This window comes from Rhipicephalus microplus, chromosome 10 (genome assembly GCF_043290135.1).
Source record: "Rhipicephalus microplus isolate Deutch F79 chromosome 10, USDA_Rmic, whole genome shotgun sequence".
Lineage (NCBI taxonomy): Eukaryota > Metazoa > Arthropoda > Arachnida > Ixodida > Ixodidae > Rhipicephalus > Rhipicephalus microplus.
This window is the reverse complement of record NC_134709.1, coordinates 61,810,463-61,831,787: the sequence shown is the minus strand read 5'-3', so window position 1 is coordinate 61,831,787 and position 21,325 is coordinate 61,810,463. Positions and strand designations below refer to the sequence as shown.

The following is a 21,325-nucleotide window of genomic DNA, read 5'->3' as shown; positions in this document are numbered from 1 at the left end:
AACACACCTTCCGCGATTATTTTTCTTTAGCCGTAATGTCATAAACACCATCCACCCACCGACAAGCCCATGCATGACTGACAGCGGGAAGCTTTCGTCGCTTTCGTCAACGTCGGCTGCGTCAGCGTTTTAGTGCGTGAGATAACAGGTGAGGCACATTTTCAAGTGAAGCTTGTTGAATGACATGTTGTTGGGCTTGTTGGGTCATTTTTTCACAAAACGGTTACACCTGCGCTAATAAGAGAATAAGACACCATGCAACAATCATAGGAAGATGCACACACACACGTTGCGCTTCGTGTGTGCGAGTTTGTTTCTTACGTGTTGTCTCATTCACGCAGTTGTAACCTTTTTCTGAAGCTTGTAAGGACGGGGAGGTTCACTAAAAAAAAGTTTGCGGCTCTATGCGGCGGCTAGACGGGAACATTGTGCAACGTATGCAGTATAGCAAAGGCGGCACGGCGTCAAGCCGAGGCGACGCGTGGTGCGTCTGCCACGGACGCGAGCGTCTGTGCGCTGAGCATAGCCTGGCAGCTAGGTCATAGGCTCGGTGTGCAAAATATTGAGAAGCGTTCGTTCGTATACATCTTGTGGTTCCCTGCCCACACACCACTAGGTAACGTGGAGGCCAATCCGAATGAAGTGGCGCACAACGTGGCTCGAGGTCTTACGTTCCGAGTCACGTCAGACGAAGCGGCCACCCAAACGGACCTTTCTGGGCCGGTGTGGGAATGGGACGATCGGCTCACTAAATTTAATGACATAATTCAACACTATCAACTGCAAAGGCGGGAGTACCCTCCGCCTTACTCCAAGCTAAATCGGGCCCAGTCCGTTCAGTGGCGACAGCTACAAACACGCACATACACGAACCCTGTCATCATGCACCACATATATCCTGACGTCTATAGTTCTAATCTGTGCCAGTACTGTACCACCACAGCCACTCTCGACCTTATCCTATGGGAATGTCCAGCATTAGTCAGAAATTCTGGGGTCGCGGCCTCCAATGAAAACCTTCGGGCGCGTTGGCGGACTGTGCTGCTCAGTTCGGGCCTGGACAAACAACTTTGGGCGATCCAGCAGGCCAAGGAAGCTGCCGGAAGACACGGTCTCTCCGTTAGCCCCTAGGTGGGAGCCCATCCCAGCAATCTGCCGGAAATTAATAAAGTCTATCTCTCTCTCTCGCTGGGCCTCGCATGCTTCACGACGCGTTTCCCGAAGGCTCGGAACACGAATAATTCTTGGTGTGCCGGAGGCAAATCTGGACTAGCCAAGTGGCCATCATCTTCGTTTCTTCGCTAGCCTTGTGCCACTAGTGCAAGCTGCCCACAAATTTTTTGACGTTTCCAATATAATTTTACCGCACAAATTTCAACTACGATTTTTATTCCCAATTTACTGCTGATACTGCGTACGCATGAAGGTGTTCTAAAGTTCCCAGGCCACGATACCATTGCAATACAAGGGATAGCGGCCTGGAAACTTCTGAAGATCTTTGTACGTGGTCTTGATGTCTATCTTTGTAAGTCAGAGTTTTATGGGTCAGAGATGTATCACTGGTTTTGTATTGTGCATCGATTAACTAATCATTCAAAGGGGTTTGCTGGTACACTTATGACGTGCACATATCTTTTTCGTAATTTGACAGCGAAGCATCCACTTACTAACATTTTCAGACCGCGCTGATGCCATGCCGTCCGGCGGTCCAAGCTACGGCAGCTACTGCTGTGTATCGTGGTGCTTCAACAATGGCAGAACCCACAAGAAGCCTGGGACGAGTTTTAAGCATACCACGGACGGCAGGTGTGTTAAAGCTTTTGTATAGTTTGCACGTCTTTAGGCTTACTGTTCGTACTTGATCAGTCATGGTAACAATAAAAAATCACTATTCAAGCCCTTCCCCTTTCAGCTGATAGTTCATTGCCAATGCAGGATGAAATCATGGATGCAGTATGCTGGACGCGATGATCTCCTTAGTAAGCCGGCCAGCCTATTGTACGCAACGTACAGGGTTTGTAGCGACCATTTTACTGCTCAAAGTTCCATGGACCCTGGGCACACAAGGCTTACAAGAATGGCTGTTCCCAGTGTGCAACCAGCTGCACCATGTAAGAGATTGACTGAAACTCAAATATGTGCAATAGCAGTCACTTGTATTGAATCAGTGGCGACAGTTAACCGCGAAGGTCTTTGTAGCCGATGGAGAAACCTCACTATAGAAGTAACACTTGGAAAGTCTTAAATTTTGTGAATTGTGGGCTATTACCTTCCTAACAGCAGCTTTACATTTCTGTCGTTTTTTGATGCGCTTGACCTGCGCAACTTGTTTTGAAAGACTTTAAAGGGCTATTTCACGTTATCTTCAAGCCCGAGTGTACATGTACGTATACCTTTCATCAGTGAAAGCTGGCACTGTTGATTATTCCAAAAATCACAAATTACTTGTTTCCTAGTTGGTGCCTTCTCTTTTCTTCCACGTTCGACCAATTTATGCGTTTCAAAGAGCTGTTTAAGTTTTCCCATGCTACAAGCTTTGTAACTAGTACCAACTGCACATATATGCAGGTTCTCAGAGCGTCGCTTCAAGTAGTGACTGTAACATGGCTGCAGAAGCTGCACTGCAAGGTGCGGATGAGGTTCAGTTTGTGTTATTTTAAGCCTCTTACTGACACATTGTCGTAATTTCATTTCTTCAGGACCTGCGGTAGAGGCTTCAAAAAGCGGCTCCTACACATTGAGGTGCCCCGATGAGCAGGGTGCGTTCAGTGTCGCGATTGCTTTTTTTTAGATGCGGAGCATCTTATACTCGCGCCTTGTAGTGCGCCGTCCGCACCGCTTCTCGAACATTCGACAGCTGACGCGCGCGCATGCGCCGTCGCGCCGTCGCCCACTCTTCCACCATCTGTGCATCCCTTCCTCCTCTACACACCGCGCGCGCTTCACTCCTCCACCATATGTGCACCCTTCCTCCTCTACACACCGCGTTCGACATCTACAATTCTCCTGATTCTCCAGTGGACGCTCATGTGGCGTCGCGCTTCGAGAACATTCAACAGCTGACAGTGCATGCGCCGTCGTGCTGTATATATACTCAAGGTCGGCGCTCGCTCGCTCAGTTGCCGCTCGTCGGTTGGTTTGTACGGCGCGTCGACGTCCAAGGTCGCGGTGAAATGAATTCCAACGAATCCACAAACACAATGATCGACGTCCCTTCGACCAGCGCCGCCCTTTCGCATACGTGTGTACGTGTTCACTCATTTAACACCCCCTCCTACAACCCCGTTAACCAATTTAGCCATCGACCCAAGTAAGTCACAATTTAACACCCCATTTCACAACCACGTTAACCAATTTAGCCATCGACCCAAGTAAGTCGCACTTTAACACCCCGTTAACCAATTATATGGTCCGCATCCTCCTCAGTGTTCCCCCGAGGGAAGCTGCGGGCAATTTTTTTTTACCCAAACTGACTGTTGACCAAACCTCTGCAGGTGGCAGCTCCCTTGTAGCTGGTGAAAGAACTTCTGCTGACTTCGTCTTGCCGGAGAAAACCATAACCAGTCGTTCAGCTGTCACAAAAGGAACTTGTGTGACCGGTAAGTTGTATGTTCACTTCAACACAAGAGTGGATTGATATAGAGACTTCCGCAGGCTGCTCGCAAGATTGTTCCGACAGCACTGTCCGAGGCACTGAACAAGCTTCACAAGACCCTCCAGAAGACGTCTCCGCCAACAGCTCCACACCTGAGTGCCCTAGAGAAAATGGTGACTATGCTTTTATTGCAGCTGTTTTTAATGTGCTATTTTATGTTAAGGACATTCTGAGGAAACTATCCTCAAAAGGACATTACGTGTGCACTTACAAAGTGTAAGGGTGGGCTCTCAGTGATTTTCATTTTTTGTGCACTGTCAACATTGTGAATGGTTTGTTTTTAGGTAGTGGAATCGAAAACTTTGCACCGCAGAAAGTTGTGCACCTTGGGTCTGAAAGAGCGAGGAAAGTGCTCGTATGGGATTAGTTGTTCTTCGCTTTTACATCCATTTTTTTGTTTATTGCAGTGCGTTCCTGTATGCCAGCGACAATGTCTCCATCAATGAAGTACAAGCAAACCATTAAACATCTACAAGCCAAAGTAGCAGCACAGCGGAAAACTATCAAAAGACTGCGGAGACAGCCTCACCAAGCACCGTCATCGACTTCAAAGGCCCTTGGAGTTATCCGACCGCACGTCACCGAGGAGGTTTTTAAACTTCTTCCTGCACATGTTCGCTTGAGGCCCAAACGCAAGGGCAAGCGGTTTCCCGTGTGGTTCAAGAAATTCGCTCTTCACTTAAACTTCCGAGGTCCGCGAGCATACCGATTTCTGGCTCCATATTTTTCTTTGCCCTCCCGGCGTTCATTAAGGAGGTGGCTAGCTGATGTAAAGATGACTCCAGGCATATTTCCAGGAATTCTTTCTTCCATTGCAACAAATACTCAAGCTTGGAATGAACGGGACCGAGTGTGCACTTTAGTTTTCGACGAAATAGCACTCAAAAAGAATTGCACTCAAATAGCACTCAAAAAGAATGATGCTGCAAAAGACGTTGTCCAGGGTTTTACAGATGATGGCACACATCGCACTTCAACCATCGCTGATCAAGCACTGGTTTTTCTTCTTGTTGGTGTTTCGAGAAAGTGGGTTCAACCAGTTGCTTTTACTATAGGGCACACATCAACACCATCATCTGGTATGCATACCTTGCTGGTGTCACTCATTTTGGAGCTTAGGAGCATTAATATCGCAGTGAAAGCAGTCATTTGTGACCAGGGCAATTCTAATGTAGGTCTCGCTAACCGACTAAGAGTGACTGTAGCAAAGCCTTTTTTTGAAGTTAATGGTAAGCGGGTGTATTACGTTTTTGATGTTCCGCATTCAATTAAAACAACGCGAAATAATGTACAAGCACACAAGTTATACATTGGGGATGACATCGTTAACTGGTCGCACATTGTAAGCCTTAACCAATCATCACATGAGTTGCGGTTGCGATTGGCTCCAAAGTTGACTGAACGGCACGTTCATCAGAAACCTTTTTCTAATATGAAGGTCAGAAGAGCAACTCAGGTCCTCAGTGCAACAGTTTCCATTGCTATCATGGCAATGGTGTATTCGAAGGTGCTGCCTGCCTCGGCCATCACTACAGCTCAATTTTGTGATCGTATGGACAGGATTTTCGATGCCTTCAACAGCTCGAGTAAAAAAAGAACTTCGTAAAAGCTGCGGCATGCAATCATGAAAAATGATTCAGAGCTGATTGACTTGCACCGAGGCCAGCTTCCCTGGACTGCATCATGGCAGTTTGTTGGCAGACGTCAACCACAAACCATCGTAGGTTGGCAAATTACAATTCAGGCAATTTGTCAACTATGGGACGACCTCTCCAAAAGTTACAATTTCGAATACCTGTTAACACGCAGGCTTCAACAGGATCCTCCGGAGAACATATTTGGCAACATTAGGCTATAACAGGGTTGAAACACCAACCCCAATGTAGCACAATTTATTTGTGGCCTGAAGCACATCTGCATAAGAAAACTCTTCAAGCTGTGAGAATACGGAAATGTCGAGGATGATGAATGTGACCTCGTCCAGGAGCTGCTCTCGCCATTCTCCTTCACCAGTGCGTCTCATTTAGATAATGAGGAGTGTGCACAGCCACAGCCTGACGATTTTGCCACTCCAGACGATCTCTCTGATCTTGCGACCAACATTCACTCCCATATTATCGATGACTCCGCTGCATATTATGTAGCTGGTTTTCTCATCAAACACTTCCTTCGGAATGCATGTGACGGTTGCAGTTGCCCACAGTTACTGAAAGACGACAGTGAGACGCCTAAGGGTACCCACCAGTATTTCACAATGCTCAAAGCATACCACGTCCCCAGCAAACTTTTTGGGAATCTCACTGTGCCATCAGAAGCAGCTTTTGCATACGTACAACAACTTGAATCTCACTTTCTTGCCATAATTGAGGCCACTGCACATAACCTGAAAGTGTGCGATGTTCTGTATCACCATCTGTCAAGTGTTGGAGATTTTCATTTCTGCTCTGCTGGGTGTCGCGCGAAGTTTCTGAAAATGTTTTGCCGGGTTCGTTCATGTTGGCATGTGCGTTTTGTGAACCGAAACTTAGATAGGGTTAGGTTCCAGTCTTCAATCTCAGGCATACAGCTTGACAAGTTCAAAGGTTAGCAATTAGCGGCGGGTTTACACTTAAGTATTCGAGTTGAGCCGAATCCTGCAATAGCTTTGTTATGTTATTACTTCGTTACAGCAGACTTCATCATGGTCTTATATTCTTATATTCAGTTCATCTGAACTAACCACTCCTTCGTTGCATACATTGTTTTGGTTACCCGCTATGAGGAGTAGGAACACTGTGTATTCGCTCGAAGTGATTTGCATAACCTTAAAAAGAGTGTAGGGTATCCTGTCTGTATTTTTGTAGCGAATGCGGGCGAACTGTACACTTTACTGTGGGTCGCTTGGTCACTGTGTATGCTTTATCTCTCCAGCTCAAGTAATATATCGATAACAAAACCGCTTGTTGAAATGTCTTCGAGCGGGTAAGGAACACAGTATGAAGTGGGCACGGTTCACGTTATCACGCTTTTCGTATTTTAGCTTCTCATCAAACTCCTCATCTCGCCCATCAAAATTTTCAAAAGAATACCCAAACTTGTAGCGTTTGATGGGGCTGCGGACGCTGCCATTTCATTTTTATATAGCTTGTGAGTGATAACGTACGATGTAGAGCCATTGTGAAAAATAATGAGCCAAAGTGGTTTCCTTCTGCTATTTATTAGCCCTGTAATACCGCTCTCGTAGCACCAATTAAGGTCCACAATTCTGGATAAGTGGTGACTACAATCTATTTTAGCTCGCAAGCGTCCCAGCAACACCGAGACGCAAATCACTTGAGATCTTAAGTTTTTGATGAAGGCGACGCATAAGAAGAGCTACAAAACCTGCCAGTGTTGTAGCATAAAGTTTGTCTTTCACGTAGTGAGCAAGCTGCAAAGCCCTACCTTTCTGAGGACAAGAAGGCATCAAGTTTCCTTTTTTAATTTTTGGCTAGCTGTTCTTAAGCACAGCCAGCACACTGCACCTTTACCTTTCTGCTATATGGTGTCGTGTGGTTTCTGTGCGCTCTTTTTTTCTATGCATTATTTCGGTTAACCCCAGGCGTGATTCGCGACTTCATTGCTGTGTATATGTCACTTCTTCCTTCTTCATCAGCATTGTGCGCTGTGTTTTTGCCATAGATCCTTACTTACCCACTGGCCCAGTGTGTCATACTTCACCAGCTTCTCGGCTTCTGCCAACTCTAGCGATGTGTGCGTTGCCTGTGTTCTCTCTGTATTTGTTACAATATTTGTTACAACTTATTTGTAAGGCGAGATGCATTTGTTGTCTACCTCTGTCATATTGTGCTTTTTATATTCTCAGACTCTACCTTGCCTTTGAATAAAACATTGCGGTTACTCTGTCTCTTTGACTGATATATACATTGATCACTTGTTCAAAAAGAAAAACACAAGCGCGATGAATAAAACCGTAGTGAATTATCATTACCTGCATTTCTTTTTATTATAACTTAATCGAAATAAAAATTACGTCACGACCGATTCGCACGAACCACTGAACAAAACAAAACAGGGAATCGCTAAATCAAAACGACCTACAAAAACTATTCATTTGGGCGATGAAAAGTGGTCTAAAATCATGAACTTTCGTCATAGCCAAACGTCGGTTACGCAAAGTAATTCAAAATTTGCGCCAGTGCAACCGAAACAGAAAGCGCACGCCACTTGCTTTCACCAACCACCAGGTGTGTTAGGGTCGATTAGGTCGCTGGGGTCTACGAGAGTGTCCGCTCTTAACCTTTTTTTTATTTCTCTATGGCCGACGTGAGGAGTGGCAACGCCACCGAGACTGACTCAAGGCCGGGGGGCTCCCGTGGGGCCGTGAATATACGTCATCAATAAGTGGCCCAGTCCCACGTCTCCGCTAGATGGCGTTGGTTCCCTGAGCGGCGTAAGGTCCCTAGATGAAACAAGTTTCCAAGGTAGCGACACCCTCCCTTTTCCTCCTTGCTTATTTGCCTGAAGCGCCCCCTAGAAGGTTTAAAACTTTCATCCAAAAGCGAATGTTTGGGTTTTGTTGCTACGGTGAATAAATGTAAATGAAACAAAATGGAACGAAATAAGACGTAGAATAAACAGTTACCTTTACGAACATAAACGGCACAACACAAGAGCAAGCGGGATGTGTGTTACTCAACCGGCAACGTTGGGCAGTTCTATACTTTACACCACTAGCCATGGCGTCTCGCGTAGTACATTTTAGTTCCACGGCCGCGGTATTTCGTCCAGTTCTAACTAGTCCACTTCTCCGATTGGGTTTTGTTCGTGCTGTGACACAGTGGACGTGCTTCTTGCTGGATCTTGTAAGTGGCCACAGGGCGTGACGTTGTGACGATTGATTACAACCGGCTTGTGCACACGCAAGAAAAAAAAACTACGACCAGACTGGTAGAAACACTAGTCCAGCAGCACTGCGATGACGTTTTTTTTAAATGTTCCCATTTGGACAATCGTGATGCCAAGTGATTTTGATGCGGTGCTGGGAACTTCCTGAAAAGTGAGAGTTCTACTGGTGAGGTGTCTCGAAGCAGCGCGTTTCGGCTCAAGCGGGAACTGGTCAAGAGTGAAATGTTTCTGAAGGTGCGTTGATTACAACCTACAGCTGTTCTGTATACGTGCATACCCACATGTATTTGTACCAACTGGCATGCACTAGACACGCATTAGACGCGCGCCTGGCGTTTCAATAAAAACTGACAAGTGAACTCACTTCGCAGATCCGCGTCGACATACGTTGACGGAGTTGCACGAAAGCATTCGCGTGAAATGGTTCATAGTTGCACTTCATGGTGCGCTTCATCTCGGAAAGCACGACATAAGTTGAAGAGAGCGAAACCATTTTCTGTTGTTTACGGCAACGCAGCATTGCTGAAAAACGCAGATGTTGCATTGAACGAGCATGGCGAAACAATCTTGGTCGACTTAGCGCACACCGAAACGCTCCTCCTCTTCAGTTTATGTTCAGGCTACGATTTTGTCTTTGGTCACGGCGAGAATCCGGCTGGAGCCATATGCGCATGCGTACTCGTTTTGAACCTTTTGCATAATAATAAATAACACCACCAGCCATTTGCAAGATCACGTGCAAGTAATGCACCAATTACAGACGCGGATATCCGAGAAAAAGAGGAGTAATCGAGAGAGTGAGGAGGACGGCTCGAGAACAATGAGTGACGCTACCTTGTTTCATCTAGGGACCTTAGAGCGGCGGGGCCTCGGCAGCCTCGGCGCGGCGGGCATGCTTGGACGCGCTGTGAGCGTTCGTGACGCGGATGCACGTTGCTGCTTGGATATTCGTTTCTGTGCGTAGTTGGGCAACGGCAAGTGACCTAAGTGTTTATCGCGTGTTATGTGTGGCGAACAGGCTCGTGCAGAGTTAGAATCAGCGCCGAAATGTTAGGAAAGTGTTGTGTGCCACGGTGCAACGGCAATTACAAGACAGGCCCCAAGGTGCAGGTTTTTTCGTTCCCTCAAGACGACGAAGCTAGGCAAGCGTGGATACGTGCCATTCCACGTGAAAACCTGGTCGTGTCAGCGAATGCCAGGGAAAGAAACTTTGAATGCTTTATAATTTTCTCATGGAGGTTGCTCCTACCGTTGAGTGGCGAGCCTTGTAGTTTGTAGCACGTTACGCCTAAACGCGTCACACAAAGCCCTGAATGTACTGTTGCTGCTACGAGGTAGCCGTACTGATGCTAGGATATGTTTTTTTTGTTTATGTGTGCGAACGTCACTTTAAAGCCGAATACATCGTTCGGAAAACAAGCTGTATTGACCAAGCTACCGGCCGCACAGTGACCGCACCGCTCTCACGTTTGCGGCTTCGAGCTGAGGCAGTACCAACAGTATTCCCTGATTGCCCAAGCTACCTGTCTATAGAAAGCTCTAGAAGAGAGGACCAAGAGAGCAAGCAAATGCGGTTAGAGGCCGCTTCCCTTGAGAAAGTGCTCGCCGAGTCAATTCTCACTGCCAAAAAAGAGGAAGAAGAAGATAAGCTTTGTGATTTGAAAGATGTCGCAAACTTCGTTCGAGGCAAGAAGCTGACATTTTGGCATGTCATCAAATGCAGTGCCACGTCATTTTGGCTCACATTTGTAAAGATGACGCTCCTTGGATTAAGTACTCTGTTGTCGTAAAAACCGACCTAACTCTTCCGGTAAACGTCGCAAAAGCATCAGTGAAGCGGCTCGGGTCCAAAATGGTAGTTCCATCCGTGATCGACAGCAAACGACGGCTGCTGGAATTCCTGGAAGGAGTCGAGGGGTTCGACAGTGCCCAGAGGTCAAGCTCTGAGAGCTCAACCGCAGACATTTTCGAGACTGTCGCTTCTCTTCTGAATGAACTATACACAGCACAAGAAAGCGATAACACCCCGATCATTCAACAGCTCGCTGAGCAAGTGAAGTTATTGTCAACAAAAAAAGAATGACGGCGCTACTCTGTAGAATTGATGGTGTACTGCTGCATACAATTTACTATTTCGCCTCACGCTTACAAGTACATGCGCAGTCACGGGAGCATCATCATGCCACACCCAAAAACCATTATGTCAATATGTTCGTCTTTTAAAATGAACCCCCAACTAGAGCATCAAGACAATACATTCCTCGATCCGCTACATGGCCAAGAAGATATCTGAGTTGAATGAGCAGCAACGCTACGTGACTTTGATGGTGGACGAAATTCATCTAAAGCCATTTTATGACTATAAGGGAGACAACATCGCTGGTATTGCGTTGAACAACGCAGAAGCAGCAAATAGTGCATTTGTATTTATGGTACACAGCCTCAAGTGTACGTTTAAGGAGGTAGCGCACATTGTTCCCGTTCAAAAAGCTAATGGAGAATTTCGGCACAACATTTTAGGAGATGTCATTCGTGGCTTAGAAAAAATTGGATACAAAGTAATGTGTGTCGTGACCGACAACAACGCCGTAAATCGAAGCGCAATGGTGCCGTTTAAGTATCCGGTGAGCAAGGCACCTCAAGCCGTTTCAAAAAAATCACTGGCAAATGATTTCGTGTTTCCGCACCCATCAGATCCCCACAGGCCATTGTTCTTTGTCATCGACCCAGTGCATTTACTGAAGTGCGTGCGCAACAACTGGTTAAAACAAAATGACCAGTGTTTCTGGTTACCTGAGTTCGAACCAAGCACAACAGGGCAGCGGCGCATGCAGTATGCGTATTTAAAGACAGTTAAAGACGCATATAATTTAGAGAGTGAGTAGTTACTTCGGTACGGCTACACTTTGTCCAGAAAAGCTGTTTCCCCAACAGACATCGAGAAACAGGATGTTAAACCTGCTTTACAGGTATTCAGCGAGTACGGACCGAATACACTTCGAGTCATTGGAGCCAAGCACAACCTGAAGCACTACGAAGAAACCACCAGTTTCATTGATGTAATAGTGAGATGGTGGAAGGTTGTCAACGTAAAGACTCCTTTCAAAGGACTGAGACTAAGGAATAACTTGCAAAAGACAGTCTACCCTACCCCAAAATTTCCTTCTTGGACGATTTTTTGGACTGGTTGGAGGAGTGGAAGGAAAGGAGAGTGGATGCCTGTAAGTTGTCTGATGAGACACATGAGGCTCTTATTCAGACGACCCGGGCGTTCATTGAAATCTGCGCATATTGCTTTGAGGAGCTCAAGATGTCCTTTGTGCTTCTTGGGAATTCCAAACAGACCTTCTGGAAGAACGTTTTGGTTGTTACCGACGACTGGCTGGCTCGCAGTATCATTTGTCCGTAAGACAGATTTACGAGTGCGAGAACAAGTTGCGACTGCAAACCACACTACCACAAATCAGCAAGGCGTCCGCAATCGACAACGACCAAAATCCAAATTGGGAAGAGCTCCAAACGCAGGCAGCAGTGCCAAGTGGAAAATTCAACGTTGTTGTGACCCAGAAGGCGCTATCAAAACTGAAGGATGTCATTCCAGTGGTTACCTATGTTGCTGGTTACTCGGTGCACATCGCTGTGAAGAGGTTAAAATGTGACAAATGCAGAGAGCTCCTGACAATGGACAAGACTGTCGCAGTTTTACCGGAAAATCGCATGTACAGTCTTGTCAAAGAAATTGACAGGGGAGGGCTGGTTTACCCAGCAATGCCAGCTGTGATTGCGGTGGCTCATAATTACGTTGTTGTGGAAGAGCTGTCCAAATGTGCCGAATTTTGAAAAGTTCAAAACCAACGTCGAGTGGCCACAGAACTAACACTGCAACTGCTCAGCGACGAGGAGCCTTCAGATTTCGACGTCTGTGAAAAGGGACACGCAAGTGAAGTGGTGCTCAAATATATATTGTGGTGCAGCACGAACATTCTGCTGAAGAACTTTTGCCGGCGATTGAACAACGAAGTTTCGGACATGGACAACAAGTCTAAGAAGCGGAAGCTGCAAACTCTAACAAAGAAACGAATAAAACGGCGATGGGTGTAAATATGAGTGGTCTCTTTTGTCTTTTCCTTCCTAATTTTATTCAGTATATTACACGTGTAGTACTTAGATTTAGGTGCACGTTAAAGAACGCCAGGTGGTCAAAATTTCCAGAGCCCTCCACTACGGCGTCTCTCATAATCATATATTTGTTTTGGGACGTTAAACCCCAGATATTATTATATAAGTATATTACACGTGTAGCAGCGAAAAAAGTCAGCCAAGCGCACAACTTATGCCCCCCGTAATGCCCTCGGGCGCCCTTAGGGTGTCAGAATAAATAATATAAGGACTTCTGTTCAAGCGTTCCCCCGCTTCCGTCAGCCCCATGTCGGCTACGTCACAGAGGCAGCCCCCCGGCCTGGAAAGAATTTCCTCTGGGTGGTTTTGGTAGTGGGCTCGAGCTTCGCGAGCAGTGGAGAGGATGAAGCGATCGAGATGACACGAGGTGAGCGGCGACAGGCAAGGGAGAGAGCGACGTCATGCGCGCGCACTGCGAGGGAAAGCTAGGCCTTGTCGATACCGCCCCGGTGCTAAGGGGCAGCGTTACGCAGGCTAGTCAAAGTACTGTTTCGCATCTGAAAAACAACTCACATTTTCCTTTTTAAGTTTCGCACCAATACTTGGAACACGCGAACTTCACAGCTGCATCATGAGTTTCAGTGTACATTTGCGTAATTTGGCCTCAAGGCACAATGAAATATTGTACACTTGCTATGTTAACGCTTTGTGTCTCTGAAAACACTGTGGTAGCCATCGTTAGCGACAAAGGATTAGGCAGTACCCCACAGGCAACCATTAAAATTTATGACAGCAGGGCCAGCTGGTGTTGGAAATTCAAGGTAGCGTCACCACTTGCACTATTTTTCTTGCACGTTTCCCCGCATGCAAAGTGCCTTCTCGCGGTAATAACGGTGCTTCCGGCCCTGTAAAATTGTAATCTAAAGACTTTGTTAGTGTGTCTCTAAGTGCGAGAGAAATGCGAAATGTTCTGTGCGAGCTAGGTATGTAGCAGGCAAAATTAGTGAGCAAGGCGAACCGATTGGTGTCGCAGCACGATGAGGTCATATAGCCCAAACGTGATCAGATACACGAAGTAAGACCCACATGGAAAAGCACTGACTTCTAACTATATTTTATGTCATTTCAATCATGTTACTATGAAAGTCATGTTATTTTGAATCACTAAAATGTAAATGGTATCAATGAAAACGTGGGAAAGTTAACACGTCTCGCAATAAAATAACATAGTTTTCATATCAGTAATCTGCTCCTTCATGCGGCGATTTCTCTTTTTCCTATGTTTTTATTTCACCCCAGCGTTATATTCACATATCCTAGCATCCACACTATGCACCACGTGTTGACACGCTGAGAACACTTCAAACTTGTATGATCGTGTACCTATCACATGTTTCTCTTGTGAAGAGCCTTTTGCAACCGATTATCAACTGTTATTTTATTTCGAATGTACTAGTTGCTGTAGTGCTAGTTCGACACGTGAGCCCATGAAAGCGGCTGGAATGTAACACAGCTACTTAATTTGACGAAGGCCATGTAACGGCTGAAATGTTAGGAAAAGTGTTTTGCTTCTCAATGTGTACTACATGGAACTTCATTTAATACAAAAAGTACCTGGACCTGCATTCTCTTCAAGTCTATCTATCTATATAATCTATCTATCTATCTATCTATCTATCTATCTATCTATCTATCTATCTATCTATATATCTATCTATCTATCTATCTATTTATCTGTCTATCTATCTATCTATTTATCTATCTATCTTGCTTGTCGGTTTCAGTTCAGCCTTTATGTGCGCACACTAATACAGACACAGTAACACACACCCATATTGTGACAATAAAAACGCAAATATTAAAAAAACATAAATAAAATAAAAATTGATCTAGGTGTGAATGTGCATTCTCTGCAATGCAGTAATGACTTCACCTATTTAATAGGAGTACAACAAATAACCCAGGTGATCAAATTTCGAATAAAGAGACATCGGTGATGTCATCGTAGTTTCCGTCGTCCTTTTAAATTTCATATAAGCTTTCATATCACGTTACTTCACGAGCCATCACTACCGAACAATGTAAGTAAATAAAAACAGCCTAACACGTTGTCGATAGGGCTGTCACAGAAACGGCGTAATTCCAAACCAAGGTCACTCCACGCCACTCAGTATGCCGACTAGGTACTTTTTACGGTTACTGCAAAATTGTGCATCCATGGCAGTGACATGACGCACTGTAATAAAACGCAAGCATTTCGCTTTATTATTACTTTTTTGCTGCTTCAAGTGCGGTGTACATTAGGGGACCGGGCTGTCGTATTCTGTCACATGTTGTCATATGCTGTCGTATGCTGTCATCGCATATATTCGTACGCTGTCATCACATATTGCCATATGCTGCCGCATGCTGTCATCGCATGTTGTCGAATGCTGTCGTATGCTGTCATCGCATGTTATCGAATGCTGTCACATGCTGTCATCGTATGTTGTCGTACATTGCCGTATGCTGTCATCGTATGTTGTCGTATGCTCTCGTATACTGTCGCATGCTGTCGTGGCATGTTGTCGTATGCTCTCGTATACTCTCATCGCATGTTGTCGTCACTTGGCGTAACGCAGGAGAAGCACGTGTAATAATAAAAAAAGAGGATCGGGATAAGGATTAGAAAGAGAGAAAAAACAAATAGAATTAAAGGGAGAAAAAAGATAATAAAGAAACGAAAAAAAGAAACTGAAAGAGAGAGAGGATAAAAGGCAAAAAAAAAAGCCGAATAGAAACGAAGAAGCTGGGCAAGCTTTTCACTTACTTCAGCTTTCGCAACCCCTAGTTCGAAGCTGTCTTAGCTTTTTCTATCCTTTTTTCTGAACTTCAGCAGCTGCGGAAAAATGACCAGAATTCAGAGGAACTACTCACGCTCGACGCACTTCCTGGATCATCTCAAAGAACTGGGACTTGCTCTTCCTACGGCGAGCCTCCTCCTTGATTTTCTGAAATGAAAGTATGTTATCAGCAGTAAATCATGGTTTTCATTTCCGTGTCCTCGTATCATGTGTTTACTTGTTCATTTCTTCGTTTCTTGCACAACTAAGCGAAAATGGTAAAGCCGCCCTATCGGAAAAATTGCCATGGTGGATACTGGAAAACATGGTGGGAGTAGTGGAAATGATAGTGGGCATGGTGGAAATATACTGGGCATGTTGGAAATAATACTGGGCATGGTGGAAATTATGATGGCTATAGTGGGACGTAGTGGAAAATATGGTGGTTATGCTGGGACATACTGGGTGGTATGGTGTACAGATGATGGGTAAAGTGGAAATGATGGTGGAAAGCAGAGGCTAGATAGTGGGCAATAATGGGACCTTCTGCCCACCATTGCGATAATGCTGGGAAGCCCTAAGCATATGGTGGGTGGTGCTTATTATGGTGGGCTACATGGTGTACCAGGTTGAGAAACTCTTCCCACCATTGCGATAATGCTGGGAAGCACTAAGCAGATGATGGGTGCTGCTTGTTATGGTGGGCCACATGGTGTACCAAGTTGAGAAGCTCTGCCCACCATCGCGATAATGCTGGGAAGCAGTAAGCAGATGATGGGTGGGCTTATAATGGTGTGCAATTAATACAGTGTACAAAGCTGGGATCTGTACACTACATGTTCTACCACCATGATTGCCACCAAAGGTTAGGCCTACTGACCGAGCCCGTACAATTGTATTATCCGTGCTTCCGGGTTTCAGAATACATGATTACGACGATTAAGTATGACAATACAGCGCAGCCATGTGGCATCAATTAACCTGAATGAAGCATTTTTCATTGTGTATGGTGTCCGCTCAAGAAGCAACAAACATTGATGCGACGCGATTAAAGCACTTCCAGAGAACGTATTTAAGTGTCTTCTCACCGACAGCCGCCGGTCACACTCGCCGGCACTTCTCTAGCTTTTGTACGAGACCTCAGACGTGGCAATTCGTGCGCTTGGTGAACCAATATGATAGCGTAATGTTTCCGGCACACTGCATTCGTTTTGTCCAAGCCGTTATGTAGTTGTTGCTTTAGCGAAAGAGCTACAGCATTGCGCTGGCGCGACCGCCCTCCACATTGCGCGAAAAGCATCCCAATACTCAATCAAATAAGTTAGGCGGGCGTATCTATGGAATGAGCCTAGAAGCGTCATAAAGCGTGAGCAGATGTCGCCCTTTAGAACGAGCGCGAAACGGATAATAAACTTGGCAGACCCCGCCGGTAAACTCTCGCTGCTCCCCAGTCCACTTGGTTTTTTTTTTCCTTGAAGTTGTGAATTGCAAAAACTTGCACTAGTGTCATTAACATAGTGGCAATCGTTACAGGCCGCAGTTGCTTGTGTTTAATAAATGTGCAATATTTAGTAGCAGGTGTAGATCTTGTCTATGTTGTGTACGCGACAAACATAACCAAGTTGAACCTTAAGTTTGTATGGCAACTAAGTATTTAACACGCATCCAACGTCATGTTGGTGTGGCGCAGTGGTTAGCGTTTTATGAATGGGAATCCATAGGTTGCACGTTCGATCCTCAGTGGCGCCTTTTTTTTACGGAACGGGTGTTTTTTATGCCGTTTTTGTAGAATTCTTTTTTATTTTTTGGGGCAGCTCGTCACGGTGATTCTGACGTCATTTCGCGCTCAAGTGTTGCCGGCACTGCAGTACCCACCATACCCACCATGCGCCATGGTGGGCGTTTCCCACCATTCACCCACTACATTAATCTACTATAATGGTGGGTGGTGGTTTCCACCATGCCCACCATTCGTTTTTTTCCGATAGGGCGAGGTGTGCTAGTGCTCACAAGAGTTTTTAACAAGTGCCCAGATGAAAACCGCTGACTTCTTTTACGCATGGGAAGAGTGTTAAACTGACAGTGGCTTCGAAACGCTATGTTTGTCACATGGGCCGTCAACGGGACATGGCGAAGGCTATTCAGGTGACTACTTTTGTCTTGAACATTAGCTGACTTTAACACTAACGCTCAATTATACTATCTTTTACCAACATTACAAAATGTTATTACAAAATAATGCATTTTATAACCGCGCAATAATGTCCCGAATCCGGACCATACAGTTATGCAGAGCGTAAACATGTACAAACTATCACTACCCTTCAGGTGCAGAATATGTACGAGATCACTTGGTTTCGATTTCAAACGAGCCATCTGATTTAGTTTTTTTATGCTCTTCTCTTCGATAGTAGTGGTACCAGAGTCATTCAATACGTTTAGAGTATGTGAAGACTCTGGTACAGAACTGGAGGACTCTGGTAGAGTTGCTTGATGAATTCTCTGACACAAAAAATTGGCAGATCCCACGTACAGTGGGAATCGATGATATGCGAAGCATAGATGGGAAAGGTTGATATGTCACTTTAAAATCAGCACAATGTTACGAGGTTGAAGTAAATGACGTCGCACATGTCCTTTCTGTAGTGATTATCATGTTTGGATGTGTCGTTTACCTTTGTCACCTATTCACGTTACGTCATATCAAATTTAGTATATGTGGAGCTAGCGAAATGGCCGCGAGCACGCTGTGAGCGTGGTATGTTGTCATGTTCTTACATGACACGCTTTTCAGGATTATGACACGCTTTTCAGGATTATTATTATATTATTTTTGCAACAGTTATATACTTTCGTCATCCATTGACGTCACGTAACACCAAGTTTAGTATATGCGGAGTTAGCGAAATGGCCGCGAGCGCATCATGAGTGTGGCATGTAGTTATGTTGTTACATGACACGCATGTCGTGATTATCATGTTTGTATATGTCATATACCCATGTCGTCCGCTCGCGTCACGTAATATCGAGTTTGGTACATGTGAAGCTAGTGAAACGGCCGCGACATATCATTAGCGTAGCAGGTAGTCGTGTTGCTACATGACACACATCTCATTTTTATCATGTTTGCACGAGTATCATACCTTCGTCATCCATTCGCGTCCCGTAATACCCAATTTCGTGTAATTGAAGCTAGCGAAACGGCCACCAGCGCATCATGAGCGTGGCATGTAGTCTTGTTGTTACATGACACGCATCTCTTTATTATCATGTTTGCACCAGTCACATACCTTCGTCATCTATTCGCGTACCGTAATACCAAATTTTGTATATGTGACGCTAGCGAAACGGCCGCGAGCGTATCATGACCGTGGCGCGTAGTCATGTTGTTACATGACACGCATGTAATGATTTTTATGTTGGGGTGTGCCTCTTGTGTTCGATGTGCAATCATTTCATACCATACCAGTTTTGCAACATGCCATGTAAACGATATAACCGCAAGAGCTGCAGAATTATGAAACGCAAATCATAACATTCAAGACATACATGTCATGATTTTTATGTTATTACTATTCAAAAATGTTATTCATAGAGTGATGTTTTGCCATACCATATTTGGTATGGATATCATTATCTAAACGGCCAGGAGAGCTAAAAGTCATAGGCGGCTAGATAGATAGATAGATACACTCAAAGTCACCGAAGTTCACAAAGAAATTATTGGTATTTAACAGTTTAAAAAACATTTTTTTCCACAAAGCTTGAACAAAATTATAGAGCAGCACGATGAATTCTATGACACACAAGATTTTCAAGAAGGTGTGTAGATATTTTTTGATGCTGTATGTGCCAAAAGCATGGCATCATTGTAAAATAAGCCATATGTTACAGGAACCCGGGATAACTGTGTTCACAAGGGATTTCTTATTGTGCACATCTGTTTAAATACATTGGAGCTCTTGTGAATGTGTGAGATCGAAGCAGCGTATAGGAAAATCACTAGTGAAAAAGAGACGTACTCGCTTAACGCTCTTCTGGAACAGACTGGCGATTTGGCCTTCTCGAAGGTTGGTCACAATCTCTTTGGCCGAGTGGTGGGGGGATACCAGCTCCACCGTGTTGATAAAACGGTAAAGTTTCTGAAAAGAAAAAAGGTTGCTAAATATCATCGACAGATATATGATAGAAAACGGTCATGCACGCACTAATCATCTTTGGTTCGTACAAGATTCATTGCCAACGTATGCAAGGCATGTCGAAGCAAGATAATTGCGGAAAGGTAGCATAAATGGATGCTAATTCCAGAGTGGAGGTCCACCAAGAACAGCGATGCCCATCATCAAACACACCACCAACTTTAGATTTAGGATGCGTCAGAGCATTGGGAAGCTATGCTGCTTAGCATGTGCAGTACAACCAACCCTGGGCCGTCAGGCTGGCCAAAGACGTCGCATAGACCAAAGGTCTGGTCACCACCCAAGGGCTGAGAGCTGCGGTAGAGCTAGTCTACAGGCCCCACCTCTGTTGACCCCAGCAAGAAGAAAAATTCTAGTTTTGCCTTTCCCTCTCTCTACCAAAACAAGCACTTTCTGCTGTTTATAGAGTACTGAAGTATTTCAGATTTGCCATTACCCACTGCTCTTCTCGGCATAATTTTTGTTTTTGCTTCGACATTATTTCTCTACGTAACTTTAAGTCTTCCGCTTCTTCTAGAAAAGTGTCAACTCCATACTTCCATTTTCACCTCATAATTTGTGCTATACTATCAACAACAAAATGGTAGACCTATACTATCGATAAATATAAACTAATATATGAAAAGTGTGAACAAAACAGAAGTTCACATTTGTCTCAAAAAAAGCCAGTTCTTCGAGCCGGCCGTACGACACCGAACGTCATTTGTCTTGTCATCCATCGCGAGATTTTGCGATGGTAGAATAAGATGTCCAATAAGCTACGCTATGTGAATTCGTATACCTGGCTGAAAAACATGAGGTTGGGGCTCTTCCAGAAGCAGTTTCGCGAGCGGGCCCTGAGGCCCGGCAGAGCGTAGCGGAAGACGAGGTGCTCGATGATAAGAACGAGCGAGCCGGCCAGCAGACCGACCAGCAGCATCAGGAACAGGCCGGCCACCGCGCGGACGCCCAACGGAAGCGGCTTGTCCAGCCGCTGCAGCAGGCCATCCTGCGTCGCAGCGTAGAAACCGTTATTACTCTATCCTGCCTTTTGTTGAGGGAAATAATAGAGAGTTTTAGTACTGCGGAATGGTGCTACGTACGCATCGCGCAAGCGCCTTGCGTTACGTGGCGTCATTTGCCACTAATCAGCTTTTAGTATACGCCGTAGTACCCGCGTACGTAACGAGCGTGAAGCGTGTTGCGTCATCTGTTAGATCAAAATAGAAGCACGTGTTGTTGACAGCCAATGTGAGCCAATCCAAGTGTTATAGCCAGATTATGGCCATATTTTAAGCCACAGAGCCGGTCGGTGCTTGCCTTCGATGCCGCCATTTTGCAAAACGAAGTCTCGCGCTGTCGCGAAATTGCACGCACGCATCTCATGCGTGCGTGCGTAGCAGCTGCGTACGTCACGCGATACGTGCGCGTTGCGGTCTGCGCATGCGCACTACGCTGAACGTGGCGTCCTTACGTACGCAACGCCGCCACGTACGCAGCGTACGCAGTACTAAAACTCTCTAATGTAAGCAGTAATAGCAGCACGACAATTGCAGACGCTTGTGCTTTCATCTAACACCGTGTGCGGCTTTTGTCCGCGCGATGGTTAACAACAAACCAGCGAAATGAGCACGTGCAGGCTACGCTAAAGACTTTAATAATCA

General features: G+C 45.4%; 1 protein-coding gene, 1 long non-coding RNA gene and 1 pseudogene across 2 annotated transcripts in view; 2 read left to right on the top strand and 1 right to left on the bottom strand.

Annotated features, from left to right (window-relative positions):
* Nucleotides 1–21,325, bottom strand: part of LOC119181659 (glutamate receptor ionotropic, NMDA 1) — a 229,980-nt gene that overhangs the window by 18,088 nt on the left and 190,567 nt on the right. Inside the window, exons 9-11 of the mRNA XM_075874662.1 lie at nucleotides 20,464–20,670; nucleotides 19,506–19,625; nucleotides 15,578–15,651 (exon numbers count right to left, since the gene is read on the bottom strand). Coding sequence (XP_075730777.1) covers nucleotides 15,578–15,651; nucleotides 19,506–19,625; nucleotides 20,464–20,670 — 401 coding nt within the window. The remainder of the gene's footprint in view (nucleotides 1–15,577; nucleotides 15,652–19,505; nucleotides 19,626–20,463; nucleotides 20,671–21,325) is intronic.
* Nucleotides 2,634–5,156, top strand: LOC142774751 (uncharacterized). The gene is made up of 4 exons (XR_012886530.1): nucleotides 2,634–2,759; nucleotides 3,495–3,599; nucleotides 3,655–3,768; nucleotides 4,063–5,156. It is a non-coding gene; the product is annotated as an uncharacterized LOC142774751 (long non-coding RNA).
* LOC142774852 (uncharacterized) lies at nucleotides 9,590–12,643 on the top strand (annotated as a pseudogene).